Source organism: Falco cherrug, chromosome 2 (assembly GCF_023634085.1).
Source record: "Falco cherrug isolate bFalChe1 chromosome 2, bFalChe1.pri, whole genome shotgun sequence".
Taxonomy (NCBI): Eukaryota; Metazoa; Chordata; class Aves; order Falconiformes; family Falconidae; genus Falco; species Falco cherrug.
Window position 1 is genome coordinate 1,257,897 of NC_073698.1, and position 23,729 is coordinate 1,281,625.

Here is a 23,729-nt window from a genome sequence, read left to right on the forward strand (position 1 = left end):
CCCACACACTCACGGCACCACAGACAACCCCCTCCTCACACCCCCCCTACCCCCACCCCACACCCATGGCACCACAGACAACCCCCCTCCTCACACAGTGCCCACACACACACACACACTCACGGCACCACAGACACCCCCCCCTCCTCACACACGCCCCCCAGACACCACCCCCCCCTCACAGCACCAACCACGGACAACCCCCTCCTCACGCACCCTCTACCCCCACCCCCACGCACCACTGACACCCCCCCGCACACACACACCCCCCTCACACCCATGCACCACAGACACCCCCCTTCCTCACACACGCCCCCCCACCCCCACCCCACGCCCGACCATAGAGTTCACAGTCATCCACAGCCCAGAGGAGCCCCACACGCATCCCCCTCACCCGCCCCAGGCCCCAGCAGCCCCGCCGGGCGGCACCGCCCGCCCCTCACCCCGCGGGCCGGGGGCTGCTCCAGCCTCTCTCCCGGCCCCACTCCCCGGGAGGGCCCCGCACGGCCGCCGCCGCCGCCCCCCCGCGCCGCCCCGTCGCCATAGCAATGGGGCACGCCAGCGCTACGAACTACGTTTCCCGGCGTGCAACGCGGCGGAGAGGGGGTGTGGCTTTCCTGCCCGCCCTCTCCCGTCGGCCTCCGCGCGGGGCCAATCAGGAGCGAACAGGTCGCGCGGCGAGGGCGGGGGCGGAGGGCGGCGAGAAGATGGCGGCCAAAGGCGGCAGGAACGGGCTGCTCGATAAGGTACCGCGCTGCCGCCCGCCCGGGGGCCGGCCCGCCCGCCCGCCGCGCCGCTTCCCGCCGACGGCACCCCCTGCCCCAGCCGTGTCCCTAGAGCCGACACGGCCGCGGCCGCCCCGAGCTCGGCGCTGAGGGGCATCCCCCGCCTCAGGCGCGGCGCCTAGGGGACCACCGTCCGCTGCCGCCGCCTCGCAGGAACCGGGCAGGGGGAGAGGCGCGGGGAGGGAGGGAGCGTCCCCTGGGCAGGTCGAGTACGCTGGGCTGCCGAGGCAGCAGCAGCCGCCTGCCAGACCGCCACTTCTGTTTTTTTTTTTGTTTTTTTTTTTTTTTCTTTTTTTTCCTTCCCTGTGCCGGCGTAGCTGGTTTTAGCCCAGCCGCCCTGACAGAGCCGGCTGGCGGTGCCGCGCTCGGCCGGGAGAGTGACGCCGGGCAGGGGTCGGGCGGAGCGGAGCGTGCTGAGCCCGGTCTCGCCTCGGCGGTTTGAAGGCGCCGGGTTGTGGGGCCGCTTTGGCCTGGGCCGGGTTTGCAGCGCTCGGGGGTGGGGGCGCAGCCCCTGGGCCCCTCGGCGGGCTTCTGGCTGGAGCCCAGCACCTGCCGGCGTTCGTCTGGTCTCGAGGAGACGGAACAGTTGTGTATCTCTTGAGTGCGAGAGGGTGTATCTTCAGAGCAGTGCATTTGGCGTCGGTCGTTGAACTTCAGAGTGGTTTCAGTTGCAGCCATCCACATTTTGAAGTTCATAGAGATGTGTACACTCGTGATTTCTAAAGAGTATCGTTTTCTTGCGTCTGTTTGAGGTGACGTTACCCTTACTATCCCTGAAGAACTTGGTGCGTTTTCTTTAGACCAGTAGATTAAGCTGTTGAGGGAGTTATTTTAGGGGACGACATGCTAGTGAAGTATTTCTATCTTCTGTGAGTGTGCCTAGCTTTCGGTTTTGAAATGACAGTGTCTTGTGATTAAACTTAAAGAACTTTGGAAAGTATCCTGCTCTCCAGGCAGTCGTGTGCCTCCTGTGTGTTCTGTGGATGCTGAGGGCTTTCAGAATGAAAAGGAGTTGTTGGCAAAGGAAACATGTTGGTGCAGGAGCTGAATCCTTTAGTGAGAAACCATTGAATAGTTTCAGCAGGGCTTCTACCTGAAGTACATATACACACTTGATAATGTTCTGTCTTCTTTTCCATCTGTCTCCATGCTGATTTGTGGGCCTTCATTTCCTCCCCCCTGGATGACTTAAATGAAATCTGGTAATTTCTGTGAACCGGTGTATATATTGCTGAGGTATTATCTGGAGAATTGTGGCCTTAGGTCATTAATTTGCTCAGGCCTGTCTCAAACAGCAAAATAACAGGTTATCGACAAGGCTTGACAGTATCAGGATGGGTTACTTGTTTAGCGTATTTTTTTTGTACGTCACTGGTAAGCTAAGTTAGGGCGAATTTAGGGAGTTCTGTGTTTTAACTATCCCATTTTTGGTCCTTCTCGTGTTCTTTAACTGTTTGTGATAATCGGGAGCTTCTCCTGATCTCTGCCTGCTTAATCAGGACCGCCTTAAGAGCTGCACAGCCACTGAACTTGATGTGGTGTGCAGCAGTGGCTACAGTCCTCTCAAGCACATTTGAGATGTCACGCATTTAGTGCAACGCTAAGTAACCGATCACAATCTGCTACTGTTAGAGCAAAACCTTCAAAAGTTTTGCAAGCTCCGACACTAAAGCCAGTCGTGAATACCAACTATTGTGACCGTCTGCTGCTCCTGTGCCCCAAAAGTTGCTCTCTGGTACCAGGGGATGTTGACTGTGGGTATGGGCAGGCAGCACTGGTATTCTGGGGAGAGTGTGATCCAGAATTTCTTCCTCCAAGGCAGAGGCTGAGGTAGTCGGAGCTGAGAATGGCCACGCTGACTCGCTGGAGTTTGCTGCAACTCTTCCTTGAAGAGGAGGGAACTGATGTTTAGCGAGGTGTCCCTGGACTCTGCCACTTGCAAATCCTGCTTCTGCCAGCTCATGGTGTGCAATGTCACTGTTATTTTAGAATTTATGTGGGGAGGGGTGGAGATGTGCGGTTTGGGACTGGCTGCTCTGTTGGCTGCAGCCCCAACTACAGGAAAAGGCGGTCAGCTGCCGTGTCAGCTGTGTGCATTGAAGGAGTGGACATGTTTCATCTGCTGAGGCCCTTCCAACCTCCCTTGGCTGCACTGTTGTGTGTTCCAATTTGAATTCTACGTTTTAGGAAGGGGAGGTTCCTTTCTTTTCATGCTTGAAACAGAAAACACAGATTATGAGCAGTAATGTTATTCCCCTTGAGTTTATGTAGTCTACGCTGGTGCTCCTCTTGCAGTAGCAACAAATCTTTTTTTACTGTATGACGTGGGCATTTATGTTTGTAATACCCAAAGTGTGCCATAAACTTCAGAGCAATATTTGAAGAGACAAGCTAGCTACCCAGAAGATGTTTCAGGCTAAAATTGGACGTGATGTGAATGAGGCTGACAGTAGCAGCAGAAGGAATAAGGCAGGGGAAGAAAAAAGTTGAGTTTGTGCCATGTCTTTCCTCTGAGATGTGAACATCTTGAAATTTCTCCCATAGGATTTTCATGTGCCTCCTGCCAATGAGGGAGCTTTGTGAAGGGATTTAAATGAAGGTGATAGCTTGACAAAGAGCCTTGCAAGTGCTCAGGTCCTGTGGTGTCTGCTGTGAAAGCAAGCACTTTTTTTTGGAGCTCACAGCGGAATGCTCTCCTGTTGCAGTCCAGCTGCAGGCAGTGTCTTTGCTCTTTGTTTGTGAACACCTGAGGTCCTTGTGTGCTTCTAGTGTCAGATTGGTTTTGCAGCTTTCTGAAGTTGCATTTCTGATTTTATTCTTTCATTCTTTAGTCAGGTAACCACAGGCTATAGTTCAGCCTTTGCTCTGAAGCCTTTTTCTTACATGGGTACACTTTCAGGTACCAAATCCACTTCCTAGCTGTGCCTGGTTGTAGAACATCGTAGTTGCAGTATAGGATGTGTTCAGGACAAGTGTGATAACCTGCCACTTGGTTGTTAAAACAAAGGAGTCAAAAACCACCCAAACTAAAAAACTGCTTTGAACTGGTGGTTGGGTGAGTTTTTTTCCCTCCGTCAGGCTGGAACTAAAATCTGAGTTTTTCTTTTGAAACCTTTGGAGCTCACACCTGAAGTGCTCAAAATAAATAACTAGCTGAAAAATACCATCCACTAGCCAGAGGAGCAGATGTGTTTGCATCTGCCAGGCTCCACAGCACATCGGTGCAGCTTCACCTTCCTTCCCCGCGTCTGCAGGCAAGGCAGGGCTATTCTGCAGACCCAAGAGTGGGGTGGAGGCTTTTCCCCTGCAGTGGAGGGTGACCACTTGGTGGTAGCAGCCAAATCTCTGGCGCTTTCCCAAGCTGAACGTGGGGATGGCCATCAGTCAAAGGTTTTGCTCACAGCTGCACTGTCGTGTAGATGTCAACATCCAGATGTGCACACATTTCTGTTGTGTCCATGTGGATGGACTTGTCCATGACACATGGCCAACACATGTCCAACGTGTGGACACATGGATGTTGATGGCTTTGTTTGAGCACCTCCTTCTGCTCCTCTTCCACAGCACTGGTGCTTCAGGGACCAGCGCAGCATCCCAGCCTCTCCCTAGGTCTGATGCTGCAGATCAGCCTGGAAGAATTAGGGAAGCAGCAGCAGCAGCGCTGCAGTGCTGTACTGTGTTAGGAGAAGTAACCTCAGGGGAACATCGCAATGCAGGTAAAGGGAGGGCTAAAGCTTCTCCCTGGCTGAAGTCCCAAACTGCAGATGTGTCCCTGTTGCAAGGTCCTCCTGACATGAACCGCCCTGAGATTATCAAGCTGTTACTGTCTTGAACCAGGACTTGTTCAGGCTTCCTTGTGACTGAGGCTGAACTGAAGAACTGCTGGTACAGCTCATTGTTTTAGGCAGTCTAAGATCAGATTATTCCCACCCTACCCACCCCCCAGTAACAGCTTTATTTCAAAAAATACATCATTTGGGCTTTATATCTACCCTTGAAAGTGGTGGTTCTCTGTTGGAGATCACTATCAGTTAAATACTGCCTGCGTTGGGTGGTTTGGGACAGAGAGCGAGAAACAAGAATCTAGTTCTCCCTCTGTCCCAGGCTTCCTGGATACCCATTATTATGACAGCTCCTTGACTCATTTTACATATGGATATTCCCCTCTCTGCAAATCCCTTTTGCAGGTGAAGTGTTAGCAGTCCTGTGACTGCAGGGCTGCTTTCCAGTGTGCCTGTAAAATAGTTGTAAAATCTTGAGGGTGTGTGTTTGTTTTTTTAAATCCTGGCACTTTCATTTATTTCTTGGTTCTTGAGCTTTTCTCATTAGTGTTTTCCAACTGTTCTATCTTCAAATAAGCTGTTGGCTTTATCTGGGAGGAGAAGAAATTTTTGCGTAAGTCTTGATTCCATCCACACAGACTCTAGGAAGAAAAACCAGACATAATAAGATTGACTGAAAACTTGAGCATTGATGATGAGATAAACATACTGTACTTTAATACCAGGTAAACTGCTGTTGCTGAAAGCAAAGATTGCAATATTAAATATTTAATCCTAACACATATCACAAAAATTACACTGGAGTGATACCTTCTCAAATGTCTCTGGATTCTTCCTCTGACTTAGGAGTAAGCTGGAGAATGCTGTCATATTTTATACTAAGGATTGTCTTGTTTTAGCCCCAGAAATGCAGAAAACATTCAAAATATTTGCTCAGATGTATTTTTTATTTCTACAAAATTATTCCTTTAGTGCCCTTTGGGCGTGAAAAACCCCACACAGGCTAGTAAAACTGTACTTAAGGGGAGATCTGCTCTGGAGAGAGCCTTCAAACGGCCTGTGAAGGTTCCTTGTGGTGTTAAGAACTTCTCATTCATTTTGTTCTTTATTATTTGTAAAAAGCAGCAGGGGGAAGAGTTGACCAGCTATAAAGACTGAGCCTTTTCACAGAGTTTTATCGATAACAAAAATAAAATCTGCAGGCTGAGTGATGCCTTCCCTCCTCAGTAAGGCTTGCCTTCACCTGAGCTGTATGAGTACAATGAAGGACAGAATATTTCCCCACAGTCACGTCTGAGTGTGGGGTTCAGTTATCGATGTATCCGGTAGCGAATCCAGATGTGCTGTGTCTTGCATGTGTCCTGCTAGACAATATTTTTGTCTTTAAAATAACAGGACTTTTCTGCACCCTACAGGAATGATTCTGTAGCAGAAGTAGCTGGTGCTGTTTCAGGGAAGTACTCTGTTTTAGGGGTTTGCTAGAGAGCATTTCTGTGTCGACAGGCTTGTTGTTTTACCTTCCACTCCCTTGCAAGAAATGGAGCCTGCACCTGGCAACCGTGAGGTAACATCTGGATGGGCTTCTTGAAAGTTGTTTTTTTTTTTTTTAATTTATCTGTGGGATAATGAAAGAGGGATTGGATGTTGGTGTTATTACTTGGAGACTTCTGACTTGCAGTTCACTAATGAGGAAAAGGGTGGGTTTTTTTGGTTTGTTTTGTTTTCCTTTCTCCCTAGTCTAGCTCTTGATACTGTAATCTTTGGCAATTCCAGAGGGCAAGAAATAAAACTGGTGTAGATCCTTTTATAAGGAAGAATAGTTAAAAGAATTTTTCTGTATTCTTTCATAGCAAAGGGTTTGTCTTTCAATTGTCATGTGTGCTAATTAACCCTAGAAAAAATGCTATAAAGAAGTAGCCACCTAAAATATTGTGTAACTTACACTGATGTGAGACCTCTTCACCAGTTGTCCGTGAATTTTAAATTCTTCTGGCTGTTGCTTTTGTCCCTCGTAAACCAGCTACTGCCTGTGCACACGTAGTGACATTTACTGTGCACCTAATAATTCATACCTGCAGAGCCTGAAGGATGATCAGGCTTTTCCCTGTGCAAGTATAGGGGAAGTAGATCAGGTTTTACATCTTTCTTTAAAACAGTTTCATTCCTGCCAGAGAAGGGAAATGAGCTCTTCTGACAGGTAGTTAATAAATCCAGCTTGTGAGCTTCAGGAGTAAGAAATAACGTGAGTGAACTTGAGAATCGTTTCTAATGGCAGCTAAAATTTGAGCTCCAGTCGCTCAACTGTTTGAAATATTTGACGACTTAAATACACAGGGCTCAAAGTCATGTGTCTTGACTGCAGCTAAAAGGAGTAGTGTCGCCAAAAAATAATGTCGTTCAGGAAAGAGGAAAACTAATGTCTTTGAAAAGCTGCAGTGTTGTGGCTGAGCTTAATTACTGATGGAAGACCCGCTTCTGAGGAAGATCTGAATGTAGGAGGGTGACAAGAGTCTTTTGCTTTCCCTCTGGAGGATGGTCTGAGTGAAACTTCATTTGTTTGTGCCTTTATATTCTCCCCTTGTACCCAGATTGTTAAGAGTGCCTGGAAATCTTTCTTCTGACACTAAACCCAAAAAAGTCTGTTGGTGATAGCACAGCTGAAAAGCGTGAACGTGTTCAAAGGCAAGAATTAAGCCATAACCAACACCTTCTGTGGATGGCAGCAGGAGCAGCGAATGCAGAATCAAAATTAGAGTAAAACTGATGTAAAAAGTCACTCCGCCAAATACGTTCAGTACCCGTGACAAGATTTACAGGCTTCATTCTGCAAGGGTAACGGGTACGTCTGCGCTGAGTGACTGTTGGAGCGGTACAGCTGTGTAACAGGCACCGGATTCCCTCCATCTCTGGTCAGGTTTTCCTGGGTAGCTGTTTTGTGGGTTGCCTCCTATCTTTGTGCTCACGACAGGAACAAGCATATTAAAATGAAAGGTTAACCCATGCCACGTTCTCATATAAGTGTTCGGTTTCCGTTGCAGTGGAAGATTGACGACAAGCCAGTAAAAATTGACAAATGGGACGGTTCAGCTGTGAAAAATTCTTTGGATGATTCTGCCAAAAAGGTGCGTTCTGTGACTGCTGGTTGCTCCCTCTTGGGAAATGCTGTCTTTTCTTAGGTTTCCACATTTAGTTTAAAAACTCTGTAAACTTTTTGTGGTTTCGTTGTGAAGTGCCCGTATCTGTGCTGGCACTGTAGCATCTCTTGAGATTTCCATGGCTAAAGCAGTGTTTGTGCTTAAGAGTATCAGCAATTATTATGATATCTGATGCAGACATTCATTCTGCGTAAAGTTTCTGCTCTGTTTACCTGTATAATTGGGATGGTTTTATCTAAATCTTTTCCAGAAACAGTTTGTCAAATTTATGAAAAGCACAAAATAAACTGGACTGTGCATTTCTCCCACAGGTTCTCCTGGAGAAGTACAAGTATGTCGAAAATTTCCGTTTGATTGATGGCCGCCTCATCATCTGCACAATCTCTTGTCTCTTTGCGATTGTAGCTTTGATTTGGGATTACCTGCACCCTTTTCCTGAATCCAAACCTGTTCTTGCCTTTTGTGTTGCATCATATCCTTTGCGGATGTTGTCTTGTTTGTACCCAAAGGGTTTTTATTTTCCCTGTGAAGCACAAGAAAACCCTTCTCTGTATGCCCTTTTTCAGGCCTGTGGGAATTTTACTTCCCGTGGTGGGGAGATCGGCCGATAATCAAATCATTTTCATGTGATGGCAAAATTCCTGCCTGCCTGGGTGTAACGCACCCAAATTTGGGTGATCTCTGGGATGCCCTGCAGCCACGGGGAAGCCTGGACAGCAATTCCAGTCACGTCAGAGTAGTCAGCAGCTGCCTGGGCAGCGGATCCACGCTCCAGGCTCCCGACCGTGTTGGGCAGATTTCTTGGATCTCAGACAGTGACTGCGCAGAGGCCGCTCCACTTAGGTGTGTTAATGTCAAACTGAAGATCAGCTCTTGAAAGCTTCCAGGGATTCTTTGGTGTTTTGATTTGGGTTTTTATTCTGCCCACAGCCTGGTTACAGAGACTTCTGCCCTAATACGATAGATTCAGGTACTGAGAGTGCAGAGTACAGAGGGGGTTCTTGCCTCTGCCTCTGCCAAAGAGGAGCAGATGCTGCATTTAGGAGGGGGTAGCGCCACAAATTGAGGTTTAAATATTTAGATGTCGACTCTGTTGTAAGAGTCAACCACTCCGTTTCCAGTATTCCAGCAAAGCCGAGGTGGGGTTTTTCCTGTTTGGGCTCAGAAGGTCGCCGTGGCACTGATTTCCCTGCAGCTCCTGTAGCAAGGCAGACACCTGTAGGGGTTTTAAAAGAGAAGTGTGCGTGACAGATGAGCGGCGCTTTCCTGGAGCGGCTGACAAGTCGGCTTTCCAGGGTGGGCTTGATGGTACCAGCGAGGCAGTGTGAACTGGTAGCCTGGAAGCTTATGGCTGGCCCAGAAGTCGCTGTACCACAAACAGCTGCCTGATGGTGGGCAGGTCACTTCCCTGTTCCAGGTGACAGTTGTTCCGGTTGGCTTTCAGCACAAATGGTGGGTAATTAGTCTTGCAACACTTAAAATTATTTAATTCCAAAAATGAGAAAGATTAATTGCTTGATAGGTGCTTAGGAGGAATGCACAGCAATTAATTCTGTGGCTTGTTTGGTGTCACAGTTTCCCACTGTCTCCCAACAGATGTTGCTCCAAAACTTTAGCAGATTAATTAAAAATGGTATTTCCTTGTCATGATTTCCGCTTTTACTTCATGGTTTCACGAACAAAGCATTTTATGTGGCTGGAGAAATCCCTTTCAGGAAAGCATGTTAGGGAGTTGTTCTTTCCTCACCACTTCCAGGTGTGGATTAATGCTAGTAGTGCAACGGCAAAGATTTAAGTATCTTTAATTGTTATTTAATTTCTCATGCTAATGAGGCATCAGCCAAGCATCCTGTTTGGAATGATAATGTCATGCGAGGTAGTTAAATGATGGTGTCGGAGGGAATCCAGGCGACTTCTCTACCTAATTTCTACTCCTAATTGCAACTTCTTAGTTTCCTTAACTTTTTTTGCACATATTTTGTGATGATGGGAATCCTGACCATCTATACCTCATACAAAGAAAAGAGCATTTTCCTCGTAGCTCACAGAAAAGACCCCGCGGGGATGGACCCCGATGACGTTTGGCAGCTCTCCTCCAGTCTCAAACGGTATCTATCGTATGCTCCGGCAGCCCTGGCTTCGCAGGCGGCGGTGCGGTACTGACACCGCTTCCGTTTGCCTGTGCCGCGTGCGCCTCTAGTTACCACACGCTCCGTGGCGGGGCAAAAAAGCTGCGTTTTGGTTAACTCCTAATCAAAGTGGGGGGAAATATTGGTGTCTGTGCTGGGGGTGTGAGCTTTCTGCAAAGAGCTGGCTACTGGTCATGATCTTTGCAGTTTCCCAGGCAAGTCATGATTAATATTCACCACGGAATATTATTACTCAGAAGTAATCGGCGATCTGCAGCGGGCTGGCTGAGCATCCGCCAGTCTCGTGTGTGCTGTTTCCATCCATACCTCTCTGTAGGATCTCCCTAAATATTTTTCTTTATTTTTATACCTACAAATCTGTTTCACTCCATCAAAATTGATGTCCCAGCCTAGAAATGGGAGCGGTGCCAAGCGCTTCTGTGCCGCAAATGTTCACGTTTCGCTTCTCTTTAAATGGGGGGGGTAGGGGAATTAACCACAAAAAGTACAAAAATCTTTAATCGTGTTGTAATTAATGCCTGCGCGTTGTAGCGGTTAGTGTCTGTGGGGAGAGCTCTGCTCCTGTGGGCTTGACCCTTGACCATGATGAGGGCTCCTCTCGGCTTTTTGTTGGTGTCTCAGCTAAGCCAGGCTTAAATTTTGCTCTGCACTCCGTGCCCTGCCCGCAGGTTTGATGACAAGTACACCCTGAAGCTGACTTTCATCAGCGGGAAAACCAAACAGCAGAGGGAAGCCGAGTTCACCAAATCCATCGCGAAATTCTTTGATAACAACGGGACGTTAGTCATGGAGGCCTACGAGCCGGAGGTGTCCAAGCTGCACGACAGCCTGGCCCTGGAGAGGAAAATAAAATGATTTCTGACGCCGCCTGCCTGTTTGGGAACGTGCTAAATTAACACCAATAAAGTGAGATAGCAAAGAAAGTGAATCATTGCCTCTGGTTTTTGTCCTGAAATCCTGTTCCTTTTTGGATGAGTGGGATTTTTCATCTTGGATCCATGATGGTTTTGTGAAGCTCATGCCCAAGCCTTCGTCCGTGTGCCTGCGCTTCGGGCGCACCGCGATGGGAGGATTTGCCGTGGGGTCCCTCAGCGCCGGCGCTGCCCTGGCTTCCTCCGCTCTGACCCGCCAGCGCCGGGGGTGTCCGGGGGGGTTTGCCATTCGCGTTTTCCTAATGTCACCTTTCCTTTCGGTGTTGGCAATTCTGGACAAAATCCTTCCGTAAAACAGATGAGTGGGTTGGTTTTGGGTTTTTTTTCAGTTGGGTGTAAGGGAGCGTGTTCTATAAAAGCCTCTTGGGTGTTGGGGTAGGGGATCGGATACCCTGCTTCGATCTCTGCCCAGGAAGGTCGTCTGCAGGGGGAAGGAAAGGGAAGCGGGAAGGTGGGGAAAAGGAAGCGGAGAGGGGAAGGAAAGGGGGGCAAGGATGGGGAAAGGGGGCAGGGAAAAGGGGGCAAGGATGGGCGAGAAGGAAGGAGAAGGGAGGAGGGGAAAGGGGTGGGGGGAAAGAAAAGGAAAGCAAAAAAAGTGCAAAAGCACGGCGGGAGGGGAAGGCGAGGGGTCTTCCCGAGCTGCCACCGACCGCGCCCGTCACCGCCCGGTGGCCCCTCCTGTCCCAGGCGCCCCCTCCCCGGGACGGCGGTTTCTGAGTGACGCGGCGCGGTGACGGCGCCGATGGCGCTGATGGGCAATGGAAGGGCAGCGCAGAGGCTGGCGGCGCTGCGGAGCCCCCTGGGGCGCTGGGCGGTGCAGGATGGGGGGCAGCCCCCCCACCCCCACCCCCTCCCCCTCCCCCTCCCCCCCCCAGCCGGGCCCGGGCGGGCCGGGCGCTGCCGGGAAGGGGCGGGTGGGGGCGGGGCGGGGCGGGGCGGCCCCGACGCGGCGGAGGCGGTGGCCGGTGGGGCGGGGAGGGGGGATCGGGGCTGGGGGGGGGCCGTGCCGGGCTGCAGGGGATGCGGGGGGGGCTGGGGGTGGGGCTGGGGGGGTTCCCGAGGGGGTGCAGGGGATGTTATGGGGGTTGGCGCATGCAGGGCCTAGGGGAGTGGGGCTGGGGGGGGGGATAGTGGAGTCGGGGTGGGGGGATAGGGGAGTGGGTTATGGGGGAGACTGGAGGGATGCAGGGGATGTACGGGGGGGCCATGGCCCGGGGGGGCTTGAGGGGTTGGTGCATGCAGGGGCTAGGGGAGCCGGGCTGGGGTGGGGGAGGGGGGCGGCATAGGGGAGCCGGGCTGGGGGGGGGGGGGGGGGTGCGAGGTCAGCATAGGGAGTGTGGGGCTATGGGGTTGGGGGGGGCATGGGGGTGCCGGCTATGGGGGTACATGGGGGGGCCCGGGCATTGGGGGTGGATGGGGGGGGGTGGCACATGTAGGCTGGGGGGGACGGATGGGACATGAGGGGTGCAGGGGGGTACATGGGGGGGGTCCGGGCACTGGGGGTAGACAGGGGGGTTGGGCTATGGGAACGCAGGAAAGTTGCAGGGAGAAGAGGGTGTGGGGGGGTAGGATCAGGGCATGGGGTGGGGGGGGGTGGGGGTGGCTACGGGGACCCTGGGCTGGGGACACTGGGTGTGCTAAAGGGGTTGGGGGTCCTGGGGGGTACCAAGCCCTTGGGGACAGCCTGGGGAGAGGAGGGGAGTCCCTGCGGGACCCAGAGATGTGGGGCCGGGACTGCGGGGTGTGCCCCCAGCCCCAGCGAGGGGCTCCACTCTCACCCCCCCTTCCACCCGGCTCAGGCCCCTGCGGGGACCTCGGGGAGGCCACCATGTCCCAGGCCATCACCTGCCTCAAGGTAAGTCCTCATCCCTGTCCCACCACCTCGGGGGGCATGAGCCCCTCCCCCCCCCCCCCCCAGCATTTAACCCTTACCATCTGTCCTTCCCACCCTGCCACAGCAGGGGGGGGGCGGGGAGAGCCCCCCGCCGCCGCCGCCATCACCGGGATCCCTGCTGGTCTTCCCGCCGGAGCCGCTGTTTCGGCAGGTGAGCGGGGTTACCTACCGCATCCCAGCTCTGCTCTACATCCCCCCGGCCGCCACCTTTCTGGCCTTCTCCGAGAAGCGCTCCTCCACCAGAGACGAGGACACCAAGTACCTGGTGCTGCGGCGGGGCCACCGGCACGGCTCCTCGGTCACGGTAAAAACCAGCAGGGGCTGTTGGCATCAGCCGCGACCTCCATCCCCAGGAGCAGCGCCGGGCAGCTTCGGGGTGCGGTGGCACCGGTGCCTCCCATGGCTGAGCCCTGTTTCTCTCCTCGCCGGCAGTGGGGTCCGGTGGAGGAGCTGTCAGCGCTGGTGCTGCCCGGCCGCCGCACCATGAATCCTTGTCCCCTCTACGATGCGAGGAGCGGCACCATCTTCCTCTTCTGCATCTGTGTCGAGTGGGGAAAGACGGAGCGATGCCAGATCTGGAGGGGCTGCAGCGCCGCTCGCCTCTGCTTCGCCACCAGCACTGATGGCGGCTGCGGCTGGACCCCGCTGCGGGACGTGACGGATGAAGCCATCGGTGCCGACCTGGCCCATTGGGCCACCTTCGCCGTGGGACCGGGCCATGGGGTACAGCTGGGTTCGGGGCGCTTGGTCGTGCCAGCGTACACCTACTACGTGCACAGGTGCTTGTGCGGGCTTGTGCCGCTGCCTTGCTACACGCGGCAGCACGCCCTCATCTTCTAACGACGGCGGGCGCAGCTGGCACAAGGGTGCCCTGGTCGGCGGTGCGCAGACGGGCGAGTGCCAGGTGGCTGAAATCAGTGGGAGCGATGCCCACCAGCCCTTGCTCTACTGCAACGCCCGAGCGCTGCGGGGTTGCCGGGCCGTTGCGTTCAGCACCGACCGCGGGCTGCAGTTCGAGCGCCCGGTGCGCTGCAAGGCGCTGGGCGAGCCGCCGCGGGGGGTGCCAGGGCAGCGTGGTGAGCTTCGCCGCGCCGGCCAGCACCGGGGATGCACCCACTTGGTTGCTTTACTCCCACCCGACTGACCGGCACCGCCGGCGCAATTTGGGTATCTACCTCAACCCCGCGCCGCTGGATGGGGCAGGTTGGTGGCACCCATGGGTGCTGCACCCAGGGCCGGCTGGTTACTCTGACCTGGCCGTCTGCCCCGGCGGCATGTTCGGCTGCTTGTTTGAGTGCGGCACTACCAGTGCCTGTGAGGAAATCACCTTCTGCCTCTTCGCCCTGGAAACCTCTGACTGCCACGAGCAGAACCTCAAGACTCCCTAAAACAGACCCATTTTGGGGCGGGGACCGGCGGGGGGGTCACTCCCAACCACCAGCAGCCAGAGCTGGTGAGCCTGGCAATGCTGGGACCTCACTGGGACATTCTCGATTCACCGGAGGCTCAGCATCACATAGCTTTTATTTAATTAACGCTTGGCTTTTAGATTACTGATCGGGTAGGTGTCGGTGGTGACCGGCGGTGGGCTGGCGGGTGCCAGCACAGCCCCTGAGCTGCCGCAGCTTCACCCAAGAGCAGCGTTTGTCACCTGGTAGCAGCAACAAAGCAGCAGGTGCCACTGAGAGCAGCTGGTCCCCTGGTGACAAACAGACCAGCAAGCAGTGGTTTAGTGACAAATACTGGTAATTCCAGTGCCCCCCCCCCCATGTAGCAGGGAGCAAGTTCCCCTTTTTTACCTTTTCTTTTAATCCTGTTTTCTTCAGTTTCCTAGTACAAGCTGAGTTTCGCCCCGTATTCCCATGGAAAAAAAGCACTCAAATCTCCGGGGTGTAGGAGGAGAGAGGGATTCTGCTCCGTAGAGGACAGGTTGTGGCATCCCGACGGTGAGGGCAACCTCACATCCCTGTGCTGGTGCCAAATAAAATCCTCCCAAAATAAGTGAAATCCAGCCAATTCTGGGAAAATCCCGAGGGGGGAGACCCTGCTGGGGAGGGATGCGGGCTGGCCCCAAGCATCACCATCTCCTGCTCCATCCCGCCGCTACATTTTGGGCACGCAGCACCTGGAAGAGAAGATTACACACACCCCCCCAGGGTTACAGGGTTACTGTTTTTTTTACTGGGGAGGGGGTCGGTCCCAGCATCCCCGTATTACCGGTAGCGCCGGGGACAACCAAAATGTCCCCGCTGGGTCTCATGGGCGAAGCAGAAGTGGCGGCAGCGGCCGGTGTGCTGGGCACAAGCGCGGGCGCTGGTGGGGATGGCATCGGCGGGGGGTCCCGGGGGAACGTCGGCCATGGGGTGCCAGGGGCCGGTGGCCAGGAGCAGGGCCAGGAGCAGGGCCAGGTGTGGGACAGGCATGGTGCGGGGGTGCTGGTGGCACCTGGGCTTGGATTTATGGGGTTTGGTGCTGGGGAGGTGGAGTCTGGCTGCGGAGGGTGCTGCTGGATGGGGTTTAGCGACGGGCGACAGTGGGGACCCAGGGGACCGCGGGGATGGGGAGGGGACCTGTGTGAGGGTGGGCAGGGGGGGCAAGGCGAGTGCTGGGGTTTGTCTGGCTTCTTGGGGTGGGGAAGGAGGTGGCAGGGGAGTGATGCAGGGTCGTGGGACGTGGCTGGGTTACAGGGATATGGGACGTGGTGGAGTGATGGAGACATGGGACACGGCTGAGTGATGGGGACACGGGACGTGGAGTGTGATGGGGAGGGGACATGGGACACAGCTGAGTGATGCGGACATAGGACATGGAGTCATGGGGACATTGGGACAGAGTGATGGGGACATGGATTCGTGGGGAGATGGGACATGGCTGAGTGATGGGGACGTGGCTGGGTGATGGAGACATGGAGTGTAGAGTATGATGGGGACACAGGACACAGCTGAGTGATGGGGACCTATGACATGCAGTGAGGGGGACATGGGATACGGCTGAGCAATGGGACATGGAACGATGTGGGAAAAAGACATGGGTGAGTGACAGGGGCATAGGACATGGTTGAGCGATGGAAGATGGTACCCAGACCCTGGAGCAGAGGATCTCAGCTCAGTGCCCACCCCGAGCTCTGCAGCCGTCGCGCCCTTCCCCCGTTGTGCCCGTACACCCATCACCCCCATGGTGCAGGACAGGGCTGTCCCCAGCACAGGTGCCCTGGGACAAGCCCACAGTTCCCAACTTCTCCTGGCCTCTCCTTTGGGAATTTGGCCAGTTCCGGCCCATTGTCCTGGGAAGCTCAGGGGTGGGGGTGCAGGGGCCGGGGGCACTTGGCTGGGGGGGGCCTATTTTGGGGTGCCATTGCAGTGTTGTCCCCACAGAAGGGGCACCTGAGCACCCGCTCTGACATGATTTACTCCAAAAAAGGGTTTTTTTTCTAGTTGTTGGTGGGAACCCAGCAGGACATCCCCGACTCCCCCACCCTCACCCCACGGGGCCAGGCAGGATGGGGCCAGGAGGGGATGGGGGTGGTCAGGATGGGGTGGGGACAGCATGGAATTACTGCAAGACAGCGCGGGGACAGGCAGCAGGGGACACACAGGATGGGGACATGGAAGGATGGGGATGGGCAGGAGGGGACAGGATGGAATGGGGCCAGGGAAGATGGAGCCAGGAAGGATGGGGACAGGGCAGGATGGGAACAGGCAGGATAGAATGGGGACCAACAAGAGGGGGACAGGGAGGATGGGATGGGGATGGAGCTGGGCAGGATGGGGGCAGGACGGGATGGGGACCGGCGGGATGGGATGGGGAGAGGGCCAGGCAGGATGGGGGCAGGATGGGACGGGGACTCGTGGGATGGGATGGGGACAGGCGGGATGGGATGGGGAGAGGGCCAGGCAGGATGGGGGCAGGGCCAGGCAGGACTGAGCCCAGCAGTACCACGCCCCCCCCCAGCCAGCGTGGCGGCTCCGGGGCACCCCCCACCCCCTCCCCTCCCCTCCCCTCCCCCCCAAGGCGGAGCCTCTCGCCCCCCGCTCCCCCTCCCCCCCTCCCCCGGCCGCTCCCCGGGCTGGATGCCGGGCGCCGGGCGCTGGGTGCCGGATGCGGGCGCTGGGGGCGCCGGGGCTGGGGGCGCTGGGGGCGCTGGGGCTGGGGGCGCTGCTGGCGCTGCTGCCGCCCCCCGCCCCGGCCGAGACCTACTCGGCCATGCTGAGCGTGCGCGGGGCGCTGCGGTGCGAGGGCCGCCTGCTGCGGGGGCTGCGGGGCTACCTGCGGGGGGAGGGCGCCCGCCTGCGCCGCCTCGCCAGGTACCGCCGCGGGGGGGGCGGGGGGGGGCGCACCCCCGGCGCGTCGCGGTCCCGCGTGGGGGCTCCCAGGGGCGCAGGGAGCAGCCGCTCCCCCCCCGGCACCCGTATCCCCGGGGGGTGCCGCGCTGGCGGGGAGGGGGGTTAGCCCGGCCCCCAGCTTTTGGGGGTGCCCCTAAATAAGAGCTTGAGGCATCGTGGGTGGAGGGGGGTAGCGCAGCCCGGACCCTGCCCAGCCCCCCCCAGCCCGTGTCCCAGGAGGGGACGTGGGTCCCCCAGCCCCAGGCCGGGCTGCAGGGCCATGGCTCAGCACCCCAGGGGAGCCCCCCGCACCCCCCAGCGATGGGGGCTGCCAGCCCCGGTGGCGTTTCCCCATCTCTGGCTTGGCCGGAAAGTGGACGCCGCTATGGGGGGGCTCAGAGCCCAGCCCCCGCCCCGGGGGGTGTCACCGTCCAGGAGCATCACCGAAAGTGTCACCCAGTGGGTGCCTCGTAGGTTTTATGAGAAGGTCCAGGCGCTGCACCAGGACCCCGAGGCCTCGGTGGACAATCCCTTGCTGGCCTTCAGCCTCATCAAGCGTCTCCACTCCGACTGGCCCAATGTCATCTACAGCGACGAGGCTGCTGAGAACACCCAGGGTATGGGGCGGGGAGGGGGGGCGTTTGGCTGCGTGTCCCCCCTGTCACCCAGGGAGAGCCGGGCGGTGACGGGGAGTGGATGGAGGAGCTGGGGAATGGATCAATGAGCAGGAAAACGGGTGAAAGAGCGAGGGAATGGATGGAGGAGCAGGAGAACAGGTGGAGGAGCAGGATGTGGGCTCCCCAGGGATGGAAAAGGGCTGATAAGGTTGATTGCACCCCAAAATCTCATTAATCCCCCTCCTGCCCCCCCATCCCTGCCGCCCTCAGCGCTCCATTCTGGCTTCAAGGAGGTGGAGCGGGAGCTGCCTGGAGCCGAGGACCTGGATGGGGCAGCCCGGGCGCTGATGCGGCTGCAGGACGTCTACGCGCTCAGCGTCAAGGGCATGGCCAACGGCATCTTCCAGCGAGCCGGCGCCAGCTGCCCACCGCTCTACAGCCCCGGCCGGCGCGTCTCCCTCTCGGCTGACGACTGCTTCCACGTGGGCAAGGTGAGGGCGAGCCCCCTAAGCCCTCCACAAAGTTTTTCCAGCCTGGGATGTTGCTCCTGTGGGGATAGATGTTGGGTTTCCTTCCCACATGGATACGGAGGGGCCCCCCGACTCAACCCGCCTGCCATCGCCTCTCGGCTCTCACCCAAGTAACGGGGCTCCTGGCCACGTTGCGCCTTGGGGAAAGGAAGCGCTGAGCTGGTGGCCCGGGGGAGATCTCCAGCCCCCGCATCCTGGCTGTGGGGTTGACCCCCACCTGGGGGTAAAGGTGGATCCATAAATCCCTGGGGTGGGATCTGGGCGCTTTGATAGCGGTTTTTGTTCAGGGCAGAGTCCTCCGAGTGTCGCTGCAGAGCTGGGACGGAGTGTCCGAGTGTGGGATAGCGTGGGACAGGGTGGGGTGGGATGGGATGACATGGCATGGCATGAGATGGAGCTGGAGGTGGGGATGGAGCTGGAGACGGAGGTGGGGATAGAGATGGAGCTGGAGCAGGATGGATGGGGATGGGGGTGGGGATGGGGATGGGGACAGGAAAGGAAGGGATGGGACAGGATGGGGATGGCTTAGTGGGTAATGGGGATGGGGATGGGACTAGGAAAGCAACGGGATGTGGTGGGACAGGGTGGGTAGGAATTGCAATGGGTTGTGCTGACATGGCATGGGAATGGGATGGGATGGGATGGGACAGGGTAGGGACAGGAAGGAGGGGATAGGGGTGGGACTGGGATGAAGATGGTGGTGGGGATAGGGTAGGACGACGTTGAGGATGGGATGGGATGGGATAGGATGAGACAGGGTGGGGGTGGGATGCAGGCCAGGCTGTTGCAGTCAGTGGGCCTGGACAATGTGCTGCCTTGCAGGTTGCTTACGACACGGGTGACTATTACCACTCCATTGCATGGCTGGAGGAGGCCGTCAGCCTCTTCCGCCTCTCCTATGGCAGCTGGAACCCAGAGGACCGGAGCAGCTTGGAGGATGCTCTGGACCATCTCGCCTTTTCCTATTTCATGGTATGGCCACGAGTCCTGTCCCCACCCCCTGCTGTGTCCGGTAGGGCTGAACCATGGGCGGGGGGATGTTCATGGGCTCTCTGCTCCATCCAGGCTGGAAACATCTCCCACGCCTTGAGCCTCTCCAGGGAGTTTCTCCACTATGGTATGTGGGGCAACCTCGGATACAGCAGGAGGAAAGGAGAGGTTTTGGGGGTGTCTCCATCACCATCTCTGCATGGCACCAGCCTCCTTCACCCTGTTTCCTGCCCCCATGTGGGGTAATTCTCCAGGATCGATGCCAGGGCAGGGGGGTGATGGGGACACGGCGCTTCGGGTGACACTACCTCTCCGGCAGACCCCAGTAACCAAAGGGTGGTGAGGAACGTGGCCAAGTATGAGAAGCTGCTGGAGATGGGAACAGCAGCAAGTGCCAGACCCCTGCAACGCCCCAACAGCACTCGCCTGCAGAGCCGCGACGCCTATGAGGAGCTGTGCCAGCGCCCAGGGGGGCAGGTGGGGCGGGCAGGGTGATGCTGTGGTTCCCCACCCCACCACTGTCCCCCTCTCTCACACCCTCCTTGGTCCTCTCTCTCCCCAGCTGGCCCCCAGAGCATCTCCTGCGCCTCAGCTGCTCCTACGAGACCAATGGCAGCCCCTACCTCTTTCTTCAGCCTGCCAAGAAGGAGGTGGTCTGGATCCAACCCTACGTGGCTTTGTACCATGATTTCATCAGTGACGCCGAGGCTGAGACCATCAAGGGGTTGGCAGGGCCCCGGGTGAGCTGTCCCCATCCCCAGGGATGTCCATCTCCCGGAGGAGAGTGCCCCAAGAGCTGGTGGTCCAGGGTGGACTATCCTGAGCATGCAGAGATAGGCGGGGTTTCAAGCCAGGGCTTAGCTGAAGCCTTCTGCAGCGAAACCCCGGGGGGATGAGCCCAGTTTAGCTCCATCTGAGCCCCCCCCCCCCAAGATTCTGGGGAGAAACCAGGTCCGTGCATGCACTTAAACTGCTTCCCAGCCAGGCTTGGCTTGGTACCACCCAGCTGCATTGGATCCAACTGCTGTCACTGCCTCCATCAGCCTGGTGGGACATCTTGGGGTGGGGGATGTTTGGCAACCGGTTGGTATAAACCCACCAGTTTCAACCCCAACTGGGGTCCCCTGCTTGGCGTGGGGGTCCCCATCTGCAGCAACATTCCCCCCTCACCGTGTCCTCCAGCTGCAGAGGTCCGTGGTCGCCTCTGGGGAGAAGCAGCAGAAAGCTGAGTACCGGATAAGCAAGAGGTAGTACCCACCCCTCCCTTACCCTCTAGCCAGTGGGACCACCATGACCCCATTGCCACCACCAAGGTGGCAGTGAAGCCATGCTGGGGTCCCTGGGTTCTCCACACCCAGCAGCGCTTAACGAGGGTTAAGCTCAGCCACGCGTGAATTTGGGGGGGCTGAAGGTGTGGGGGTGCTCCTGCAGTGCCTGGCTGAAGGACACCGCTGACCCGGTGGTGCGGGCGTTGGAGCAGCGCATCGCTGCTGTCACCGGCCTGGACCTGCGGCCACCCTAAGCTGAGTACCTGCAGGTGGTCAACTATGGGCTGGGGGGGCCACTACGAGCCACACTTCGACCATGCCACGGTCAGGAAGCTGCCTGGGTGGTCCATGGGGGTGGTTCCTGTGGGATGGTCCTTGGGGTGTTCCTGGATGGTCCCTCAGATGTTCCTGGGGGTGGTCTTTGGGGTGGTCCCTCAGATGCTCCTGGAGGTGGACCCTGGAGTGGTCCCTGGGATGTTCCTGGCGATGGGTCCTGGGGTGCTCGCCGTGGTTCTCCTGAGATGGTGCCAAGGGGAGGTCCCTGGATGGTCCCTGAGGGTATCCCCGTGGTGATCCCTGAGATATTCCTGGAGGTGGACCCTGGGATAGTCCCTGGGGCAGTGTGGGGGGCAGGCCTGGGATGGTGATCCCTGGGTTGGTGTCTGAGATATTCCTGGGAAGGGAGGGAGGGTGAAAGGGGGTGAGGGAAGAGGGAAGGAAGGAGGGAGGGAGAGAAAAGAATGGGGAGGGAGGGAGGGATTTCCCTGGAGGAAACGTCCCCATGGGACTGACCATCCCCCCCCCTTGCTCTTGGGGCAGTCCAGGAAGAGCCCCCTTTACAGAATGAAGTCGGGCAACAGGATCGCCACGGTCATGATCTACGTGAGTCCTCCCTCATTTCCAAGCTCAGAGAGAGACTGCGCTTGCTTGGTCATCAGTAGGGTTCGGAGTGACCAAGAGTTTGAGATGGGTGAGAGCAGCCCTAAACCAGCCTGTGCTGGGCTCCGAAATGGCAACCTCTGCAGCGGAGCGAAGAGCCGTGCCGTGCCGTAGTGATGGCAGCGTGGCGGGGGAGCCAGGGAGGTTTCGTGCCTCGGTTTCCCCACGCACGGCGGCCATACCACGGCAGGGAGGGCCGCGGCTCATATTGTTGCTCCTTTTCCAGCTGAGCGCGGTGGAGGCTGGCGGCTCCACTGCCTTTGTCTACGCCAACTTCAGCGTGCCCGTGGTTAAGGTGAGGGGCGCCTGCACGGCCCCCCGGCAGTGGGGAAGGGGAGGGACGCCGCTCTCTCGTCTCTTGTCTCTCCTAGGGCGTTGTGGCTGAGCCAGCCCCGATGCCAGACCCCAACCCTGGGGCTCCCTCATCTGTTTCGGGGTGCCAGACCCCAGCTCTGGGGATGCTGGCTCCCTTCGAGGGGTGCCAAACCCTGATCCGCAGCTCCCAGCTCTGTTTCGGGGTGCCAGACCCCAGCTCTGGGGCTCCCGTCTGTTTTGGGATGCCAAAATCCAACCTCGGGAATCCCAACTCTGTTTTGGGGTGCCAAGACCTCAACCCCAAGGCTCCCAGCTCTGTTTTAGGGGTTTCACACCCCGTCCATTTGGCTCCTGGCTCTAGTTTTGGGTGTCAATCCCAGTTTGGGGGATCCTGGCTCTGTTTTGGAATGTCAAACCCCCACCCCAGGGCTCCCAGGCTCCCAGCTCTCTTTTGGGGTGCCAAATGGCAATTCCGGGGCTCCCAGCTCTGTTTTAGGAGTTCCAAACCCCAGTGCTTGGGCTCCTACCTGTTTTGGGGTGCTGTACCGCAACCCCAGGGCTCCCAGCTCTCTTTTGGGGTGCCAAATGGCAATTCCGGGGCTCCCAGCTCTGTTTTTTGGGGTTCCAACCCCCCTGTCTGCTCTGCAGAACGCAGCTCTCTTCTGGTGGAACCTGCGGAGGAACGGGGACGGGGACGGGGACACCCTGCACGCCGGCTGCCCCGTCCTGGCTGGGGACAAGTGGGGTGAGAGGCAGCTGGGGTGACACAGGGTTGGAGGGGCAGCTCTGCTGGCGGGGCTGGGAACTCAGAAAAATCCTGGATAATCGGGAAAAGACATCGCCGATACGGGAGCAGGGTTAGTGACGGGGGCAGGGGGAGGGAGGCGAATGGGGACCCTTGTCCTTGTCCCTTCCAGTGGCGAACAAGTGGATCCACGAGCACGGGCAGGAGTTTCGGCGGCCGTGCGGTGCTGACCCACAAGACTGAGCTGCCGTGGGCTCAAGGATGTGGCACCCATGGGTGGCAGAGCCGCCCTGGCGCAGCGCGTCCCCAAGGCTGCGGCAAGGGGAGGGAGGAAGGGGGTGGCAGGGGCGCGGGGGGCTACCGGGGGCAGTGGCACCTGCTCAACCACGGCCGAATCCGGTCAAAATAAAGTCGGAAGACACTAAACTGGAGTCTGGCGGCACTAAACTGGGCGCGGTACCCGACGGGATGATGGGGGTGTGTGTATGTGTCTGCGCCCCACCCCAATTCCAGCGCAGACCCTAAACGTACTCTCGAGCCCCCTCCTCCAGCCCTAGATAAAGTCTCTCTGTTAAAAGGTCCGGCAGTTAGCCACGCGGCGTTTCTGCGGTCATCAGTAGGCTTCAGAGTGAACACCATGACCGCAGAGGACCAGAGCAAAGACAGTTACACTCACCTTCCTCAAACCAACCCGCTGCAGCGTCTGGCTACACCATGGAGCTGACTGCAGCCCCACACCCCGCGCACATCCCGCCCCAGCGTGGGGTCCCCCCGCACCCCCGAGAGTGTCAGCTATGGCAGGGCAGCCGCTCCAGGAGGGATGCTGGGGAAGGAGAGGGTGGCTGCTGCCCCCCTGCCCTGGCCCCCAGCCTGCCCGGGCTTGGACCACGCTCACGCCAGCGTGCTCTCCCGGGACCCCGTGGACAAGGTCCCTTTCTCCAGCCTGGTGTCATGGAACCCCCCCCAACTCCGCACCCATCCAGCCTCACCCACACGATGCTTGGATGGGATTAAAATCCTCCTGGCTGGAAGCAGAGACCCGACCCCCGGGGGCGTCCAGGCCACCCCCTGACACCTCTTGGCTAGCTGGAAGGAGAAGGCCAGGAATTGGGGAAGGGGATGGAGCCACCGGGCAGAGCTCTGCCAGGGCTCTCCTGCTCGTCTGGGGTTCAAACCCACACCCCGATCACCCCGTGGCGGCGTTTATCCAGCCCCAGACCGACAGCAGGGCAGGGGACGAGCTGCCAGCAGCACTTGGGCAGGGGAGCAGGAGCCGGAGCGAGGAGATGCCACAGGGAAAATTTC

The 23,729-nt window shown here is 57.3% G+C and overlaps 3 protein-coding genes across 3 annotated transcripts; all 3 read left to right on the plus strand.

Annotated features, from left to right (window-relative positions):
- Nucleotides 1–639: 639 nt before the first annotated feature.
- SPCS2 (signal peptidase complex subunit 2) lies at nucleotides 640–10,800 on the plus strand. Its single transcript, XM_055702346.1, has 5 exons — nucleotides 640–746; nucleotides 7,606–7,689; nucleotides 8,034–8,194; nucleotides 9,696–9,830; nucleotides 10,541–10,800. The coding sequence occupies exons 1-5, from the start codon at nucleotides 708–710 to the stop codon at nucleotides 10,725–10,727; spliced, it is 606 nt and encodes a 201-aa protein (XP_055558321.1). The 5' UTR covers nucleotides 640–707; the 3' UTR covers nucleotides 10,728–10,800.
- Nucleotides 10,801–11,703: 903 nt separating this feature from the next.
- NEU3 (neuraminidase 3) lies at nucleotides 11,704–14,697 on the plus strand. Its single transcript, XM_055702342.1, is given in 6 exon segments — nucleotides 11,704–11,769; nucleotides 12,604–12,659; nucleotides 12,763–13,002; nucleotides 13,131–13,534; nucleotides 13,536–13,755; nucleotides 13,757–14,697. Coding segments are annotated over 5 exon segments (1,221 nt in total). The 5' UTR covers nucleotides 11,704–11,769; nucleotides 12,604–12,632; the 3' UTR covers nucleotides 14,087–14,697.
- A 2,033-nt stretch (nucleotides 14,698–16,730) lies between these two features.
- P4HA3 (prolyl 4-hydroxylase subunit alpha 3) lies at nucleotides 16,731–22,750 on the plus strand. The gene is given in 14 exon segments (XM_055702345.1): nucleotides 16,731–17,002; nucleotides 17,495–17,637; nucleotides 17,908–18,128; nucleotides 18,990–19,139; nucleotides 19,233–19,284; nucleotides 19,477–19,648; nucleotides 19,720–19,897; nucleotides 20,340–20,404; nucleotides 20,589–20,712; nucleotides 20,714–20,749; nucleotides 21,245–21,307; nucleotides 21,591–21,659; nucleotides 22,328–22,424; nucleotides 22,597–22,750. Coding segments are annotated over 14 exon segments (1,647 nt in total). The 5' UTR covers nucleotides 16,731–16,796; the 3' UTR covers nucleotides 22,668–22,750.
- The last annotated feature ends 979 nt before the right edge of the window (nucleotides 22,751–23,729 follow it).